The following is a 17,256-nucleotide window of genomic DNA, read 5'->3' as shown; positions in this document are numbered from 1 at the left end:
TCGTGTCCTCTTCACGACTGTCTTGGTGTGCTTGGACCATGCCAGTTTGTTGGTGATGTGAATGCCAAGGAACTTGAAGCTCTCAACCTGCTCCACCACAGCCCCGTCGATGAGAATGGGGGCGTGCTCGGTCCTCCTTTTCCTGTAGTCATATGATCATCTCCTTTGTATTTGAGTGCACTATGGTGTTGAACGCTGAGCTGTAGTCAATGAATAGCATTCTCACATTCCATTTCATTCCATCCATTACAATGAACTCGTCCTTCTATAGTTTCTCCCACCAGCCTACTCTGGTACACGATGAGGGTTTAAGAATTTTAATGTAAGTATCGACTGCATAGCGGATCAAACAAGTCGGAAGTTCATAGAAAAAGGCTAGTCTGTGCTCTACTCTGGATTTCTCTGTATGCATGTTCAAAATAGACTAGGGGCCTTCTGTATTTATGTGTTTTTCTTCTCAAAAACAACTTAGTTTTTTTATTATTAAAATCAGCACCTGAATATCTGATGTATCTTGTGTATTCGTTATTAGGCTGTGGTTTGATTCCAGCATCACATTTTGGATTTGGAAAGGACCTGCCCTGTAACTTTGATTGTGGCCAATGGTGTTTATATATATATATATCATTGGTTGCGACAGTTCACTGTTAGAAATACATTTAATCCACCTTTCTTTTGGTGTGACACACGTTCTCCAGGCCATATAATTAGGAATTAGAGCTAGAATTGAATAGGATCTCTATGCTCCAGCCCCTCCAATCATAAACATTCTCTTATATGTAATCAATACGCGACTTTGCCAATACGACACCTGTTGAGGCATTGCAGCTGGATAGTGGGGAACTGCCACTGAGGATAAGGCCGGGACAAACTTGCATTAGCGTACTGGGCGAGGTTGAAAGAGTTCAAAAGGACATCCTGCAGTCACGGAAACTGGGGACTGCTGGGAGTGAGGAGTGGGTAAGCAGAGTGTGTACTGGTGGACAATTGGGCAGAAAGTGGTAGAATATGGACTGGGGGAGAGAGAGATAGGGCCAGCAATTGCATTGGGGAATGTTCCTCTGTGGCTGTTTACGAAACCATGTGTAGATGTGGATATGATTGAGGGTAGCAGAGAATGGGATGAGGACGTGAGAAGGTGTGTGGAGAGATATATATACTGTAGATAATCGTTTTTATTTGTTTTTTAAGGATATATACAGAGGATTCAAAGGATCCAGTTAGTGGTAGGGTACAGGGCAGGGGTGTATATCCCAGATTTCAACGTTAGAGTGTGTAAGCGGTTAACTGATTATGTGTCAGTGGTGATTTGCTCTGATTCCGCTGCAGTGTTGAGTAGTGTGAAGGCGGGCAGGTCGGATAGGGGAGACTTGTTTGTGGAGATGATAGTGCTGTTAATGGGATTGGAGAGGATGGGAGTGGTGGTAAGCTTTTGCTGGGTTCCCGCCCATTTGGTTGTGGAGGGTAATGAGAAGGCTTGATGTTGTGGCTAAGAGTGTGGTGAGGAGAGAGGGGGTAGATCTTCAGGTCCCGCTGGGCCGCAGGGAAGTCAAGTCCTTGGTCGGGGCAAAAGGGCTTGATCTTTGGCAAAGGGAGTGGGATTTTTTTATTTTTATTTCACCTTTATTTAACCAGGTAGGCTAGTTGAGAACAAGTTCTCATTTGCAACTGCGACCTGGCCAAGATAAAGCATAGCAGATAGTAAGGGGAGGCAATTTTATTGCGTGCACTGGTCAGTAAAGGAAGAGGTGGGGAGCATGGGATGTAGAAGAGAGGAAGTTGTGTGGAGTAGACTACGGTTTGGGCACACAGGTTTGAATGCCACGTTGTGGATGATAGGGAGACATGAAACCGGGCTGTGTGATGAGTGTTTAGTGGAGGATACGGTGAGCATATTTTGTGAACTGTATGACATAGAGAGGGAGATATTGTGTAAAAAAGTTAGAGGTGGACAGGGTTGGAGTTTGGGTGGTGTAGTGGGGGGAGGAAAGTGGTGTCTAGGGCTCTATTTAACTTTCTTAGAGGAACAGGACTAATGAAGATAATTTAATGTAGGCTGTGACTGGCCTCCCACTCCAGTACAGTAGGTGGCGTTGTATGCACCTTAAACGTCGAATGCAATCTGTCAACCCAACGAAGAAGAAGACTTTCCAATGTAAACAAACCGTAGGCTAATCGTGAGCATGGCGAGAAATATGGACAGTCTCGTAAAGGTAGTTGTATCTCGACTTTATCTTAGGTCAGACAAAATGGACTACTTTATAGTGTATTTATACTTGATCCATTTGTTTCATCCATGTCACATATCTAGCTGTATCTGGACCTAGTCAACACGCTAGCTTCAATGATTTATGGCTAGCCGCACATGTTACACATTGTGTGCAACTTAGGAGACAACGCTAGCTACTTATATACTGTACCTTGCCCTAAAAAAATGCATATTGTCGACAGCAATGGCCATGGTCAACAGCAGCAAGTAGCTAAAACTAGCAAGCAAGTTCCCTGGCTATTACATTTGGGCGAACGTTAACTCTCTAGCCAGAGTCAAAGTAAAGTGAGTGCCAATTTCTCAATTCCTTGCTATATGTCAAATGTAGTTACCTAACCAATTCAGCCCCACATCCTGACCTTCACGTTGCAGATGTTGACAAAACAGCATCCTAAACAAGTCAGCCCTTCACGTTGCATATCACTGCAATGCAGCCCTGGTGTGATGTTTCATCCAGTCTGCTGAGATGGCCATTTGATAAAGCTGACCTTGTAATTTTTTTAATCTTTATTTAACTGGGCAAGTCAATGAAGAAGAATTTCTTATTTTCAATGATGACATGGGAACAGTGGGTTAACTGCCTTGTTCAGGGGCAGAACAACAGATTTTTTACTTTGTCAGCTCGGCGATTCGATGCTGCAACCTTTCGGTTACTAGTCCAATGCTCTAACCACTAGGCTACCTGCTGCCCACATTGAGTCACACATGCTTCCAAAACAACGAATATTTCATAAGCTACCTTTTCTATTTCTGTAGATTTAGCCTACCTGTGCTTGATGGCTAAACAATAGATTATAGGCCTACTATCATGTGGGCCTAACAAGCTCTCACAAGCTATATGGCATGATGACAGAAAGGTTACTTTTCTTGCAGGCCCATGGAGGCGGAGGGTATGACTCCGACTTCAGTGATGACGAGGGCCAGGGGGAGACGTCTCAACGTGGAGTGAAAAGGTAAGGGCCAGAAGACCATATAGCAAACTCAAATCCAAACAATTAGCCTACTTCAAGATACTACATACCATTTAAAAAAAAAAAAAATTCTCATTAATGTTGACTTGCAGGAAACGTGAGGATGATCTTCTGCAGAAGCCCTTTCAGAAAGGAAGACACACAAAGGTGGCACATAGGGATGTTGCCACTCATGAATATGACAGGTACAGTATCGGTCTCTTTCATAATGAAGCATCGTTGCCTGACGTCAATTATGTTTTCTGTTAGTGACTGCAAGTGTTTTGTGTTCCCACAACAGGGAGGAAGCCAGAAACCGACGTCATCACCTGATATCAATGAATGCTGTATCCTTCTACAATTGACGATGAAGAGTTTTCACAAGTAAGAAAACGATGAAAGGGTCCCCCTGTCGCATGTTAGAGTGCATTGTGATTGACGATTCATGTTTGGGAGTGTGTACCTGCCAGAATAGCAGCAAAGTTCCCCCTGAATGTGCTTCACCCAGCAACAATGTTCAATGTCTATTGTTTTTTTTTCCCAGGATGCATTATTAATTCAGTTCCTTATTTTTCTACATGATTTTATTACCATTGATTCCCTAACCATTTACCTTCAGTTTGAGAGACATAAAAAGTTTGTCAGTGACTACATATTGTATTATGGTGGGAAAGTGGAGGATCTCAGACGCTCCACGTAAGTTTTGCTTTTGTTTTTAATGTTGCCTAATATGTGGAGTAGAGATCTTCCTAATGATACATTTCTGTGTGATATGAAAAAAATGCTGACACATCATTTGTCATTGTAAACCTAAGGGCCAATGATAAATCGGACCTGGATGTGGTGCGTGAAAACCATCGCTTCCTGTGGCGGGATGAGGATGAAGAAGAAATGACATGGTAAGTACTGTTTAACAAAATACTTTTATTTGCCACTGTTGGAAATATTGGTCACCAATAGCTGCTCTTTTATTATCAGGGAGAAAGAACTAGCAAAGAAGTACTATGACAAGCTCTTCAAAGAGTACTGCATCGCTGATCTAAGCAGATATAAAGAAAACAAGGTATGTGGTATTTTTTTATATATATACAGTACCGTTCAAATGTTTGACTTAGAAATGTCCTTGTTTTTTAAAGAAAAGCACTTTTTTTTGTCCGTTAAAATAACATCAAATGGATCAGAAATACAGTGTTAACTTTGTAAATTACTATTGTAGCTGGAAATGGCTGATTTTAAATGTAATATCTACATAGTCGTACAGAGGCCCATTATCAGCAACCACCATCACTCCTGTGTTCCAATGGCACGTTGTGTCAGCTAATCCAAGTTTATCATTTTAAAAGGCTAATTGATCGTTAGAAAACCCTTTTGCAATTATGTTAGCACAGCTGAAAACTGTTGTCCTGATTAAAGAAGCAGTAAACCTGGCCTTCTTTAGACTAGTTGAGTATCTGGAGCATCAGCAATTGTGGGTTTGATTACAGGCTCAAAATGGCCAGAAACAAATAACTTTCCTCTGGAACTCGTCAGTCTATTCTTGTTCTGAGAAATGAAGGCTATTCCATGTGAGAAATTGCCAAGAAACTGAAGATCTCGTACAACGCTGTGTACTACTCCCTTCACAGAACAGGGCAAACTGGCTTTAACCAGAATAGAAAGAAGAGTGGGAGGCCCCGGTGTACAACTGAGCAAGAGGACATTAGTACATTAGTGTCTAGTTTGAGAAACAGACACCTCACAAGTCCTCAACTGGCAGCTTTATAAAATAGTACCCGCAAAACATCAGTCTCAACGTCAACAGTGAAGAGGTGACTCCGGGATGCTGGCCATTAAAAATCAGCGGTTTCCAGCTACAATAGTCATTCATTTTTTTTTTTTCAAAACAAGGACATTTCTAAGTGACCCCAAACTTTTGAACGTTAGTGTTTATGTAAGTGTGCATACATAGTGTTCTATTGGTATTATGTGATTAATGAGGATGACTGCACTTTTCCTCCAGTTTGGGTTCCGATGGCGCGTAGAAAAGGAAGTCGTCTCTGGCAAAGGTAGTCTTTATTACATTTTAAATTCAGAGACATTTATACATTATAAATGTATACATTGATGAAAGTTCTGTTTATTCGTTTGTTTTTTATTCAGTTAATGGCTTATACACTTCACCATTAAAATGCCAATACCTGGAGTCGGGGACATATGTTTGTACATATCAACCAACTATTCTAGTCAGAAATAATGCGACACTCTACCACTAGATGGCGATAAAGGTCAAGGCGTGCTTACTTTTGACTCAGCTTTCAGGGGTTGACAACCCTGTTCTTGTAATAACACATGGCAGGCACGTAAGGTTTTTAGTTTACCTCTTTGGATTTCGACTGGGGAGAGGAGGGTGAAATGTATCCAACCACTAAGAATAGTCAGTAAGCTTAGTTGGTGAGCTGATTTCTAGAAGTAGGTGTGGTATCTGGTTGGAACAAAACTCGATGGTGCCTGCGGCGCTCCAGGATCAGAGTTAACCACTTTTGGTTAACATTAAATCTACCATAATTGTGTCAGACGCTCGATTAGGTTCTGGGGGAGATGTATGAGAAAAGACACTAGATACTAACTGAACTAGCAAAGTCTCCACTCCCTTAAATGGAAACTCAGCCAGAGCATGGATTGGTCATTGCATCCCATTATGTGGAAAATAATCACCAGATAAATGTATTTCCCCAAAACAAATAGATGTGTGATGTCTGCCATTGATGCTTCCAAATAAATCTCCTCCTTCCCTTGGTACTCAGGAAGTAACTACACAAATAGAGTAGCCATTCAATTATCCACTTGTAAATGATTTAATAAAGCTTTGTGGATGATCGCTTTGTGGATGATAGAAAGTATAAATAGATTAGGTTATTGGGAAATGCTACAAGGTGAGTGCACTGAGAGACTTTAAGTAATGCATTGAACAGATCTATTCTTGCCACTCCGAGAAAGCTGAATAAGCCAATATGCTGTACCAGATTAAGTCACTCTAGCTAATCCCGCCCTTGTATTTTCGTTTACTGCTATTCTGTAGGCAGTGCCACGGGATTAAAAGGCTGACTCAGAACATCAAAGTTCACAGCCGATGCTCTGTTCTATCATTCCCTCTTCAATGGGATGCAATGACCAATCCGTCTACATGTGTAAGAGGCCAGTCATGTTCTCTCTCTGACCAATGCTAGTCATACTTTAGTTTCATGCTATCTCTGTGTCACAGGTCATGTTGCTTTGGGTTAGGTCAAGTATTGATCTAATCATGTGTAATGAACGTTAGTTACCCGTTTTGGCCACACCAGGAAAGATTCAGCAACAGCACTTCTTTCTTACTATACACAAGGCTTTGTAGCAAGCCTTTTACAGCTGTTGTTTTGCCAAAGGGGACATACATGTTTTTTCACCCTCTATACAGCACGTCATTCATTTGATAAGAAAAGGACCCGATGCTTTTGTTAGAAGGACCGTCTCTCCACAGCCTTATGTTTCTGTCTTCTCCTCACTGGTGGCGGTGTCAGAGGAAGGCCCAAAACAATTGTCACAGACTTCAGTCACCCAAGACCTAGACTGTTCTCTCTGCTACTGCACGACAAGCGGTGCCAGAGCACCAGGTCTAGGTCCAAAAGGCTCCTTAAGAGCTTCTACCTCCAAGCTATAAGACCGTTGAACAATTAATCAAATGGCCACCCGGATTATTTACATTATTTACCCCCACTTTGTTTTTACACTGCTGCTACTCGCTGTTTATTATCTATGCATAGTCACTTTACCCGTACCTATATGTACAAATTACTCCGACTAACCTGCACATTGATTCGGTACTGGTACCCCATGTATATAGCCTCGTTATTGTTATTTTAGTCTTTTTTTTTGTACTTTTAAAATGATTTCTTAACTCTATTTTTTTGAACTGCATTGTTGGTTAAGAGCTTGTAAGTAAGCATTTCACAGTAAGGTCTACATCTGTTGTATTGGGCGCATGTAACATAACATTTGATTTGTTCTCGTGTCTGCCGCTGGAGCGCTAGGGCCCCTAAACCCTCTTACCGTCTGAGCCTTAGCATACTGTTTACATGCCATCTGTCTTAGCTAAGACCATGTCTGTCCATCCCCATATGGCAATGGTGTGTCCGCCTACTTTAGCATGTGACAATGTGTGCTCCTTGAAACCGAGTTGACACGATTCAACAAAGTGTGTCCTAAATCAACACTGTTGCCAACCAAGCTGGTGTTTGGAGAATCCCCCAGTCGGAAGTAGGTAGGGCCTACGTCATGATGAGACTGGAGTGTAAACCGTAGAATCTGTTGAGACTGAATGGGATGCGTGGGATAACGAGTATTTCCGGTGTTTGGGTTTTGGTCACTGGTTATTTGGATGTGTCAGGTTTGGGTTTGGCTGAGAGTTTCCTTTTTGCAAGGGCAGAGACTTCGCGAACCAGAACTCTCCATTTGTAACATGTATAGACCCAATTACGCAAGATTTAGTTCTGGGTTAACCGAGATTAGTACACATGTGAAGATCTATTTATCAAGCAAGGTCAGTAGTTCATCTTTCGACATGTCTGTCTGCAATCACTTTGTAATTCCATGAGTTGGATACTTTCTGTTCAAAGGTCCCAAACATAAAAACATGTTCGCTTATATAATATTCTAATTAGTTTATTTTGCTCACTTTGAAACAGCAGATATCTTTCCATATTGTAACGTAGATGCAGGGAGTCAGGAAATGGCGCGAACATGGAGAGTACAAAACAAGAGAAGCATCCGGACATAAAAACTGAACCAATACTGCCTGAAGAGAGATGCTAGGGAGTGCTAGATAAAGGGGAAGTAATCAGGGTAGTGATGAAGTCCAGGTGTGCATCGTGATGGGTTGCCAGGACCGGTGGTTAGTAAACTGGCGACGTCGAGTGGGGGAGCAGGAGTAGACATGACAAATATGCTTTTTTTTTTTTTTTTTTAATCGGGCAGACCCCCAATTCTGAGTGTTGGACCACTTAACCACTGTTGACTCAAGCAGCATCAGCATTGGTTTTTTATAAACAATATTTGTGAATTATTGATGACATAATCACAATTTATCTCTATTATGTCAAGAATGTGTAGACCACTGCGCTACTCGGGAGGCTGTAACCATCCACATCTGATGCTGTGAGGGCACGCCGCTGGTCAAAGGCGAGCGATTAACTCTTTATGTTAATCGCTCATGTGAACCACAATCCAGAAGCTGTGTTTGAGCATTTAGAAACGTCAATAATCATTGCTTGCGATGCAGCTTTCAAAACATATGGTCCATGTCTTTTGTCTGCGAGAAAGATTCCTTTAAAAAAAAAAAAAAAAAAAAAAGCTACACTTACTGTAGCAGTGTTGCACAGATCCATACAGCTGTGAGTGCCTCCATCCGATGAAACTACACTTCCTCTACACAGAGTTACGCTTATACACAGGTGTTTGGCACATGCTAGATGGCTAATTAGCACAGGTGGTCGCCTCGGTCTTCTGTTTGTCCTCCGTAAACAAGCGCTGTAACATAGAGATGTCGTGTGGCAGCCCTAACTCTGTAAAGGTGTGTTTCAATTGAACCTTTTTTGTTGTTGTTTTTTGTTGTAAATGATCTCTTGCTAAGGCCCCCCGGGTGGCGCAGTGGTTAAGGGCGCTGTACTGCAGCGCCTGCTGTGCCACCAGAGACTCTGGGTTCGCGTCCAGGCTCTGTCGTAACCGTAACCGGCCGCAACCGGTTACGGTTGGCCGGTATGGATATCCTTGTCTCATCGCGCACCAGCGACTCCTGTGGCGGGCCGGGCGCAGTGCACGCTAACCAAGGTTGCCAGATGCACAGTGTTTCCTCCGACACATTGGTGCGGCTGGCTTCCGGGATGGATGTGCGCTGTGTTAAGAAGCAGTGCGGCTTGGTTGGGTTGTGTATCGGAGGACGCATGACTTTCAACCTTCGTCTCAACCTCAAAAATATATATATTTTTTTATCTCTTGCTGATATGAAAGAGAAGGTCCTTATGCTTCCAAAACCGTACCGCAAGTGATGCAGCGCGTTAATGTTCAGACCAAGCATTAACAAAACTCCCCCGTACAGAAGACGCCTTCGTCCAATGATTCTTAGGGGTAAATGTAATGGAACGGAGAGACGTGATCAGGGGCTAGTTTTGGGAACAGTTGTTGGTGGAACTTTTACAGCATGTTTTTGGAAAGTCAAACGGCATAGAAGCCAGCCACAGTGTGTCCAAACTAAAAGGACACTAGAGATCCATTCCAGTGAGGTCATGCGCTGTATCTCTAAGACGGGGCGGGGCCTCTCCCTAGAGAGTAACTCCCTTTTCATTGCTTAACATGCTTTATAATCACATCTACCAGAGTCGTTCCACGGAAAAGAGTGCCTTTTGGGTAGTGTAATTCTTAAAAATAAAAATACATTTAAAAAACTTTATTTCACCTAATTATAATATTCTGACATAAAGAGCACATGTTCCACTTCATAAAAGAAACATGTTTTCCTATCTCAAAAGGTCAAAATAAGCCAAATTACAATTAAAGTAACAGGAAAAGGGCCAATTAAAGATTCAGTCGACCTTAACAGGGTTGATGATTTTATCTTAAATCAGACATGACTCCCCTTGTGACGGGGAATGGAAGCATGTTGTGTACAACAGGGAGGGGCAATTGAAAGCAAGCGTAACAAAAATGTACTTGTTAAAAAAAAAACGTTTCTTTGCCCATCTATTTATGGATAACAGGGTTGATGTGTTATGCTCGACTCTCAGTTTTCTACCACAAAACAACAATAAAATGACAAAAACATTTTTTGAATCAGCTCACCTTCTTTTACACTATGATTTGACTATTAGATGTTCAATGTTTTTGCTATTAAAACGAGAGTTCAGTTTACGTGACAGGGTTGACCTTAAAATGAAGGACAAACGTAAATGAATCCCTTATCGTATGAAATAAACATTCATCTTCACAAATTACTTTTGTAAATCAACAACATAGGGCAAAACTAGGGTTTTACAATGATGGTGAAAGCTTGGAGAAATGTTGGGGTTAAGTGGGTTAAAATCTTCCACGAAGTCAGAAAAAACATGAGGTGGAACATGCCAGAAAGCAGATAGTTTTTTGCATATATATATTTTTTTTCATATAAAAAATGTGATGTATTAAATGTTCACTTCATTTAATATAACAGGCTTTTAAAAGTCAATATTAGTGCACAATTTAAATGTCTACTATTGTTAGAACGACTCTCCAACATCCGGGAGAATGGAGCCTTATCTGGCAGATAAGGTGTTAATTCGCCTGCACGTGCAGCTCATGGCATGTAGCCATCTCCAGCGGCCTAAAGTCATGTTGACACGGTCTCTCTAGAAGTCACCGCTACCTCTTGTTGCTTATGCTTTTCCATTGGTAAGTATAAATCACAGCTGTCAGCATCGGAGAGAATGGTCTTTATTCTGGCAGATAAGGCCTTCATGTGAAGAAGGCAGCTCATGGCATGTTGCCAGCTCCAGCAGCCTGGGGTCAGGTGAGGTCTAAGGACTCCTAAACAGCAGGATGACAAGAAAGAAGGGGGGGGAACAGTCCCGTCCGTTCATGACACTTTTCCTCCTGGGCAATCTGGAGGATCCATCATTAAGCCTGCTAAAGATAAACCCAGGCTGTTGATGGTCAATCAGGGTTAAGGCATGGCCACTGGCCAGTTCCTGCTTCATGTCTCCTGCTGTAGGAGGAGAGGACTAAAAGGAGCCCTGGTGGTGCAAAATAAGATTAGACCGCAGCAGTAGGAACCTCGGCAGGTCAACCACAGCTCTTGACTGTTGATAGGAATGGAGGTGTCTTCTGACTAGTCACATCCTATATACAGTGCCTTCAGAAGTAGTAAATACCCTTGACTTATTACACATTTTGTTGTGTTACAGCCTGAATTCAAAATTGATGAAATTTATTTTTTCTCACCAATCTACACACACTACCCCATAATGACAAAGTGAAAACATGTTTTTCCAATTTTTTGAAAATGAAATACAGAAATATCTAATTTTCAGAAGTATTCACATCCCTGAGTCAATACTTTGTAGAAGTATACTTTGAGTCTTTCCACATCTGGATTGTACAATTATTATTTTCAAAATTCTTAAAGCTCTGTCAAGTTAGTGGTTGATCATTGCTATACAACCATTTTCAGGTCTTGCCATAGATTTTCAAGCCGTTTTAAGTCACAACTGTAACTAGGCCACTCAGGAACATTCACTGTCTTCTTGGTAAGCAACTCCAGTGTAGATTTGGCCTTGTGCTTTAGGTTATTGTCCTGCTGAAAGGTGAATTTATCTCCCAGTGTCTGATGAAAAGTAGACTGAACCAGGTTTTCCTCTAGAATTTTGCATGTGCTTAGCTCCGTTTTTATACGATTAGAAGCATACCCATAACATGATGCAGCCACCACTATGCTTGAAAATATGGAGAGTGGTACTCAGTATGTGTTGTATTGGATTTTCCCCAAACAACACTTTGTATTCAGGACAAAAAGTTAATTGATTTGCCATATTTTTTGCAGTTTTACTTTAGTGGCTTGTAGCAAACAGGATGCATGTTTTGGAATATTTTTGTTCTGTACAGGCTTCCTTCTTTTCACTCTGTCAATGTATGTTAGTATTGTGGAGTAACTACAATGTCCTATCACAGCCATTAAACTCTAACTGTTTTAAAGTCACCATTGGCCTCATGGTGAAATCCCTGAGCGATTTCCTCTCCAGCAACTGAGTTAGGAAGGAAGCCTGTATCTTTGTAGTGAATGGGTGTATTAATAACTTCACCATGCTCAAAGGGATATTCAACGTCTGTTTAAAAAAAAACTCATCGACCAATAGGTGCCTTTCTTTATGAGGCATTGGAAAACTAACCTGGTTTTTGTGGTTGAATCTGTGTTTGAAATTCCCTGCTCTGACTGAGGAACTTTACAGATAATTGTATGTTGGGGTATAGAGATGAGGTAGTCATTCAAAAGTAATTTTAAACTATATTATTGCACACAGTGTCCATGCAATTTATTATGTGACCTTGTTAAGCAAATTGTTACTCCTGAACTTATTTAGGCTTCCAATAACAAAGAGGTTGAATACTTACTGACTCAATATAGTTCAGCTTTTCATTTTTTATTAATTTGTAAAAATGTCAACAAACTGAATTTGACTTTTAAGTGGCGCAGTGGTCTATGGCTCTGCATAGCAGTGCTAGCTGTGCCATTAGAGATTCTGGGTTCGAGTCCAGGCTCTGTTGCAGCCGGCTGTGACGGGTAGACCCATGGGGCGGCGCACAATTGGCCCAGCGTTGTCCGGGTTAGAGGGAGGGTTTGGCCGGCAGGGATGTTCTTGTCCCATCGCGCACTAGTTACTCCTGTGGCGGGCCTGGCGCAGTGCACCTATGACACGGTCGCCAGGTGTTCCTCCGACACATTGGTGCGGCTGGCTTCCGGGTTAAGTGGGCATTGTATCAAGAAGCAACGCGGCTTGGTTGGGTTGTGTTTTGGAGGACTCACAGCTCTCGACCTTCGCCTCTCCCAAGTCCGTACTGGAGTTGCAGCGATGAGACAAGACTGTAACTACCAATTGGATACCACAAAATTGGGGAGAGAGGGGTAAAAAAATAAAATAAAAAATAATTCCACTTTGACATTATGGGGTGTTGTGTGTAGGCCAGTGACAAGAAACCGATATAATCCATTTAAAGTTCTGGCTGTAACACAACAAGGTGTGAACTAAAGATACAGCCATGTTTATGCACCTTTCCTCCAATTGAGAGCTAATTTGACTTGATTAGCAGTGACATATGTGATAATGAAGTGCACAGGGGAACACACCCTTGTTGAGCTTTACATTGGCATTTCTCGCATCGTATTCAGACTATCCTATGTGCATAATCTGCCTTAAAATAGATATAATACTGGGTGACTTCATATACTTGAAAATATTTCCCCCTCAGTCTGTTCTCTTTTAATGAAACCTGCCCAGATGCGGGTTTCCGAGGTTTTGCACCAAAAAAACTGCAAAATGCAGGTCGTCATGAGAGTACATTTGTTTTTACACGATACAGATTATTACTCAATCACTCTCTATTGCTCTACTCTGTGTGGTATGGAAATGCAGTTGAATCCTGTTTCTGTTGTGTTGACACTCTAGGCCAGTTTCTGTGTGGGAACAAGCGCTGTGAGAAGGAGGATGGCCTGAAGAGCTGGGAGGTGAACTTTGCCTATGTGGAGCAGGGAGAGAAGAGAAACGCACTGGTCAAACTCCGTAAGAGCTCTGTTGTTTACTGGCCGTCTAAGCTATTCGTAAAGCCAAAAGAATAACTCCCTTCTCTCATTGTGATCCCTGAGGAAACTCCGACATGCGAAATCAACTTAGTTTACTTAAATGTAAATGTTGCAGTCTGTCACAGTAATCATTTCCTAGGTCACATCCTCGATTCCAATTGTTTGCCATACTGACCGAGATGGTATTTTCTAGGACTCTGCCCCGAGTGCTCCTTCAAACTCAACTATCATCACAAGTAAGTTGAATCTCTAATAGTTCCTTGTCAGTTTATCATCGTCTATTGAAGACGTGGGGTCTCTGGCCCCTTTTTGTGCTGTCAAGATGTCACAGTTAATGTTTGACGATTGGCAAAATTGAAACAAGTGACTTTTTTTCAGGAGAAAGGAGGTGATCGCCAAGAGAAAAAGACCAAAGTCGTCTGAGGAAAATGAAGTTGAGCCACAGTCAAAAAGATCCAAGAAAGGCTCCAAGAAACACAAAAACAAACATAAAAGGAAGCACAAAGGCAAGACTCCACCGTTTCATATCTTAGTACAACCATGGTTATAGGTAAACAAAAATAACAGGCCATGGTGATAAAATTAAAAGTGCAGAAGGTGTTTGTACTAATGTCTTGATGATGTAAATGTAATTAGGATTTGCCGACTCACAACCATGAACAACTTGAAGTGAGTATACCAAACATTAGGAACACCTTCCTAATATTGAGTTGCTACCCCCCTTTTGCCCTCAGAACAGCCTCAATTTGTCAGGGCATGGACTCCACAAAGTGTTGAAAGCATTCCACAGGAATGCTGGCCCATGTTGACTCCAATGCTTGCCACAGTTGTCAAGTTGTCTGGATTTCATTTGGGTAATGGACTATTCTTGATACACATGGGAAACTGTTGAGCGTGAAAAACCCAGCAACGTTGCAGTTCTTGGCACAAACCGGTGTGCCTGGCACCTACTACCATAACCCGTTCAAAGGCACTTATACATTTTGTCTTGCCCGTTCACCCTCAGAATGGCACTCATACACAATCCATGTCTGAATCTTCTCGAGGCTTAAAAATCCTTCTTTAACCTGTCTCCTCCATTTCATCTACACTGATTTGAAGTGGATTTAACATCAATATGGGATCATAGCTTTCACCTGGATTCACCTGGTCAGTTTATGTCATGGAAAGAGCAGGTGTTATTGTTTTGTACACTCAGTTTTGTACACTCGGGGCTCCCAAGTGGCGCAGCGGTCTAAGGCACTGCATCTGTGCTAGAGGCGTCACTACAGACCCTGGTTCGATTCCAGGCTGTATCACAACCGGACGTGATTGGGAGTCCCATAGGCCGGCACACAGTTGGCCCAGCGTCGTCCGGGTTTGGACGGGTGTAGGCCGTTAAGTGAAGGTTCAAAATAAAAAATAGGCCTACTACAGTGTTGAGATATTAGGGCAATTCCACGTTAACAGTGACACTGAGACTCAGATTTTTCACTTTTAAAATGCGTGTCAAACAAAAACCAATGAAGTTAAACAAACCATTCAACTTTATGCACAAGGGCTACTTTTTAAAGATGTCCACTGAAAACTTTACAAAACACATTTACTGGAAGAATTGTGCAGAAAAAGAATGATGGTACAAACAGCACAAACCATCATTCTGTTACCAAACTTTTCATTTGCGCTGTTCTTAAAGTACATTTGTTTTTGTGAAGTTTTCTGTGGAAATTGTGAAAAGTAGTCCTCATAAACAAACCGTACAACTCTGTGTAACTTTTCAATCATAGGTTTTTCATTTGACGTTTTAAAGTGAAAAATCGGACTCTGTTACTCTTACTGTGGAATTGTCCATTACATAATAGCTGGCTGAACACTTTTTGCTTGTTAATGACCCTTCAACGGTCATGTTGCTTTCTTTTTTGTTACTCAATGTCAACTGCGCATAGTTGGCTGTCCAAGTTAAACTGACTGATCCCTTCCTGTGTTCCCCTTCTCTCTCCCCTTGCAGACCACTCCTCCCCCAGTAACTCTGAGGACGACTCCCAAGAGTCAGACAAAGGTACCGTTCGTTCTCACTCTCCACCTCCCTACCAAAGTCGAGCAGTTTATTATCTTACACCTTCAGAGCAAGCAGAACAGACTGGGCCTAGTGTCCACCTTCATTACAGGTGCCTTTTAAATACCTTTTAAAACATGTGTGCGAGCTTGGCCCTTAAGCCTCCGGGGAGTCTTCCCTGCAGCCCGACAACGGTCATGCTATTATTGTGGCTTCGATCCATTCACACTGTCAGCTGCACTTGAAGTATGGGCCTGCTTACCCTCGGTTGTCGGTTTAACATGAATAAAAGCCAGTCGTTGCACACGAAGGCCAAACTCTAAAGCCAAGGCGCAGACCAAGGGCCATATATTCTTATACGTTTAAGTCGGGACTTGACTCTTCAGACCCTCTTCAAACCTTAAGCGCTGTACCAATTTTTTTTCATGTGCTGCAGTTGACGCTTGTTATACGTGCTTGTTTATGAAAGCATTATGATTGAATGTAGTAGTACATGAAAATCTCTTGATGAATAACATTTGTCTGATTTGTATGGTCTCCTTCCCGCCCTGTAGCAGAGGGAGAACACAGTGAGGAGCCAGATAGCCTGTCGGAGGCAGACCACTGGAAAGGCCCAGCCCCCACCATGGAGGAGAAGTCCAGGTGAGCTTAGAACTCTCACATTAGCTCACCTTTACAATGTCCTGTTAGGCCTTTGGCCACTAATACCAGCCATTTAAAGTCTGACGTGACTATTTTCTGTCTTCCAGGGAGGAGAAGTTTGACGAGTACTTTGAGGACATGTTTCTTTGACCACCCTGACCGTGGATTTCTGACAGCAAGAGTCTACGTGTCCAGACATTGATGTTATTGATTTGGTGTTAGAAGTTGTCCTCGTTGAATATTTGAGTTTATCTGAAGCTAAATAAAATCTGTTTTTATTTATTTTTACAACTGAAATAAAGACTACGATATGCATAGAGTGCCATGTAAAACCACAAAGAACTGCCAAGAAAGATCAATATCAGAAGAAAACTAGAGGAAGCAAAACATTCAACCATGGTAGTAGAGACACCAAATAAAACCCAATGCATTGGAAAGTGCATGTATTAACACATTGTTAATGTTCTTCCTGTAGGGTTATAGTTGACCAATGTTCTGTCTATAGGGTTATAGATGTCCAAACCAATGTTCGATGCTGTAGCGCTACGATTTGGAAGCTGTGAATTATGCCTGAAGTGGCCCGTGTGCTCTTTTCGTCAGGAAGTTCAGATGCGTGTCCATTGCCTGGGGATTAGACACAATGGCTTTAATCTTCAGTAATTACTCTCTCTTCTTTCTAAAGGAGTCCACAGATAGTGAGTTAACCTGTATGAACGGTTATCATGCGTTAAAGAGGAAGTCGACCATCGTACATATTCTACTTTGATCGGTGTTTCTCTGTGCTAATAAATGTGCCCTATTACCCAATTAAAGAGTGTGGATGTCATATTACAATACTGTAGGCATATGTTGTCACAGAGATAAGATTGCATTTGATTGAATAACCTTTTGCTCTGAATTGTCCTTGATTGAAAAATGTACACTGTCTTACATACTATATGTGTCATATGCAGTATACTGTAAAAAATAAAATAAAAAAAGGTGCTCTATAACGGATGTATATGATGACACGGGATGATATTGA

General features: G+C 41.8%; 1 protein-coding gene across 1 annotated transcript; it reads left to right on the top strand.

Annotated features, from left to right (window-relative positions):
* Positions 1-2,128: 2,128 nt before the first annotated feature.
* On the top strand, positions 2,129-17,224 carry fra10ac1 (FRA10A associated CGG repeat 1). The gene is made up of 14 exons (XM_029684646.2): positions 2,129-2,213; positions 3,143-3,222; positions 3,333-3,425; positions 3,521-3,566; positions 3,839-3,915; positions 4,035-4,118; positions 4,198-4,282; positions 5,219-5,264; positions 13,422-13,535; positions 13,749-13,791; positions 13,934-14,061; positions 15,543-15,593; positions 16,145-16,232; positions 16,340-17,224. Exons 1-14 carry the CDS (start codon positions 2,184-2,186, stop codon positions 16,380-16,382), a joined length of 1,008 nt encoding a protein of 335 aa, XP_029540506.1. The 5' UTR covers positions 2,129-2,183; the 3' UTR covers positions 16,383-17,224.
* Positions 17,225-17,256: the final 32 nt, after the last annotated feature.

The sequence above is a fragment of the Oncorhynchus nerka genome, linkage group LG16 (genome assembly GCF_034236695.1).
Source record: "Oncorhynchus nerka isolate Pitt River linkage group LG16, Oner_Uvic_2.0, whole genome shotgun sequence".
NCBI lineage: Eukaryota > Metazoa > Chordata > Actinopteri > Salmoniformes > Salmonidae > Oncorhynchus > Oncorhynchus nerka.
The sequence above is the reverse complement of the archived record's forward strand: the minus strand, read 5'-3'. Positions and strand labels throughout refer to the sequence as shown.

Bases quoted from the DNA above. Each gene is read 5' to 3' on its own strand.
- fra10ac1 (XM_029684646.2), top strand. From the start codon at position 2,184: ATGGCGAGAAATATGGACAGTCTCGTAAAG. The intron at 13,536-13,748 runs GTAAGAGCTCTG...GGTATTTTCTAG, and splicing joins AAACGCACTGGTCAAACTCC to GACTCTGCCCCGAGTGCTCC. The intron at 14,062-15,542 runs GCAAGACTCCAC...CTCCCCTTGCAG, and splicing joins ACATAAAAGGAAGCACAAAG to ACCACTCCTCCCCCAGTAAC.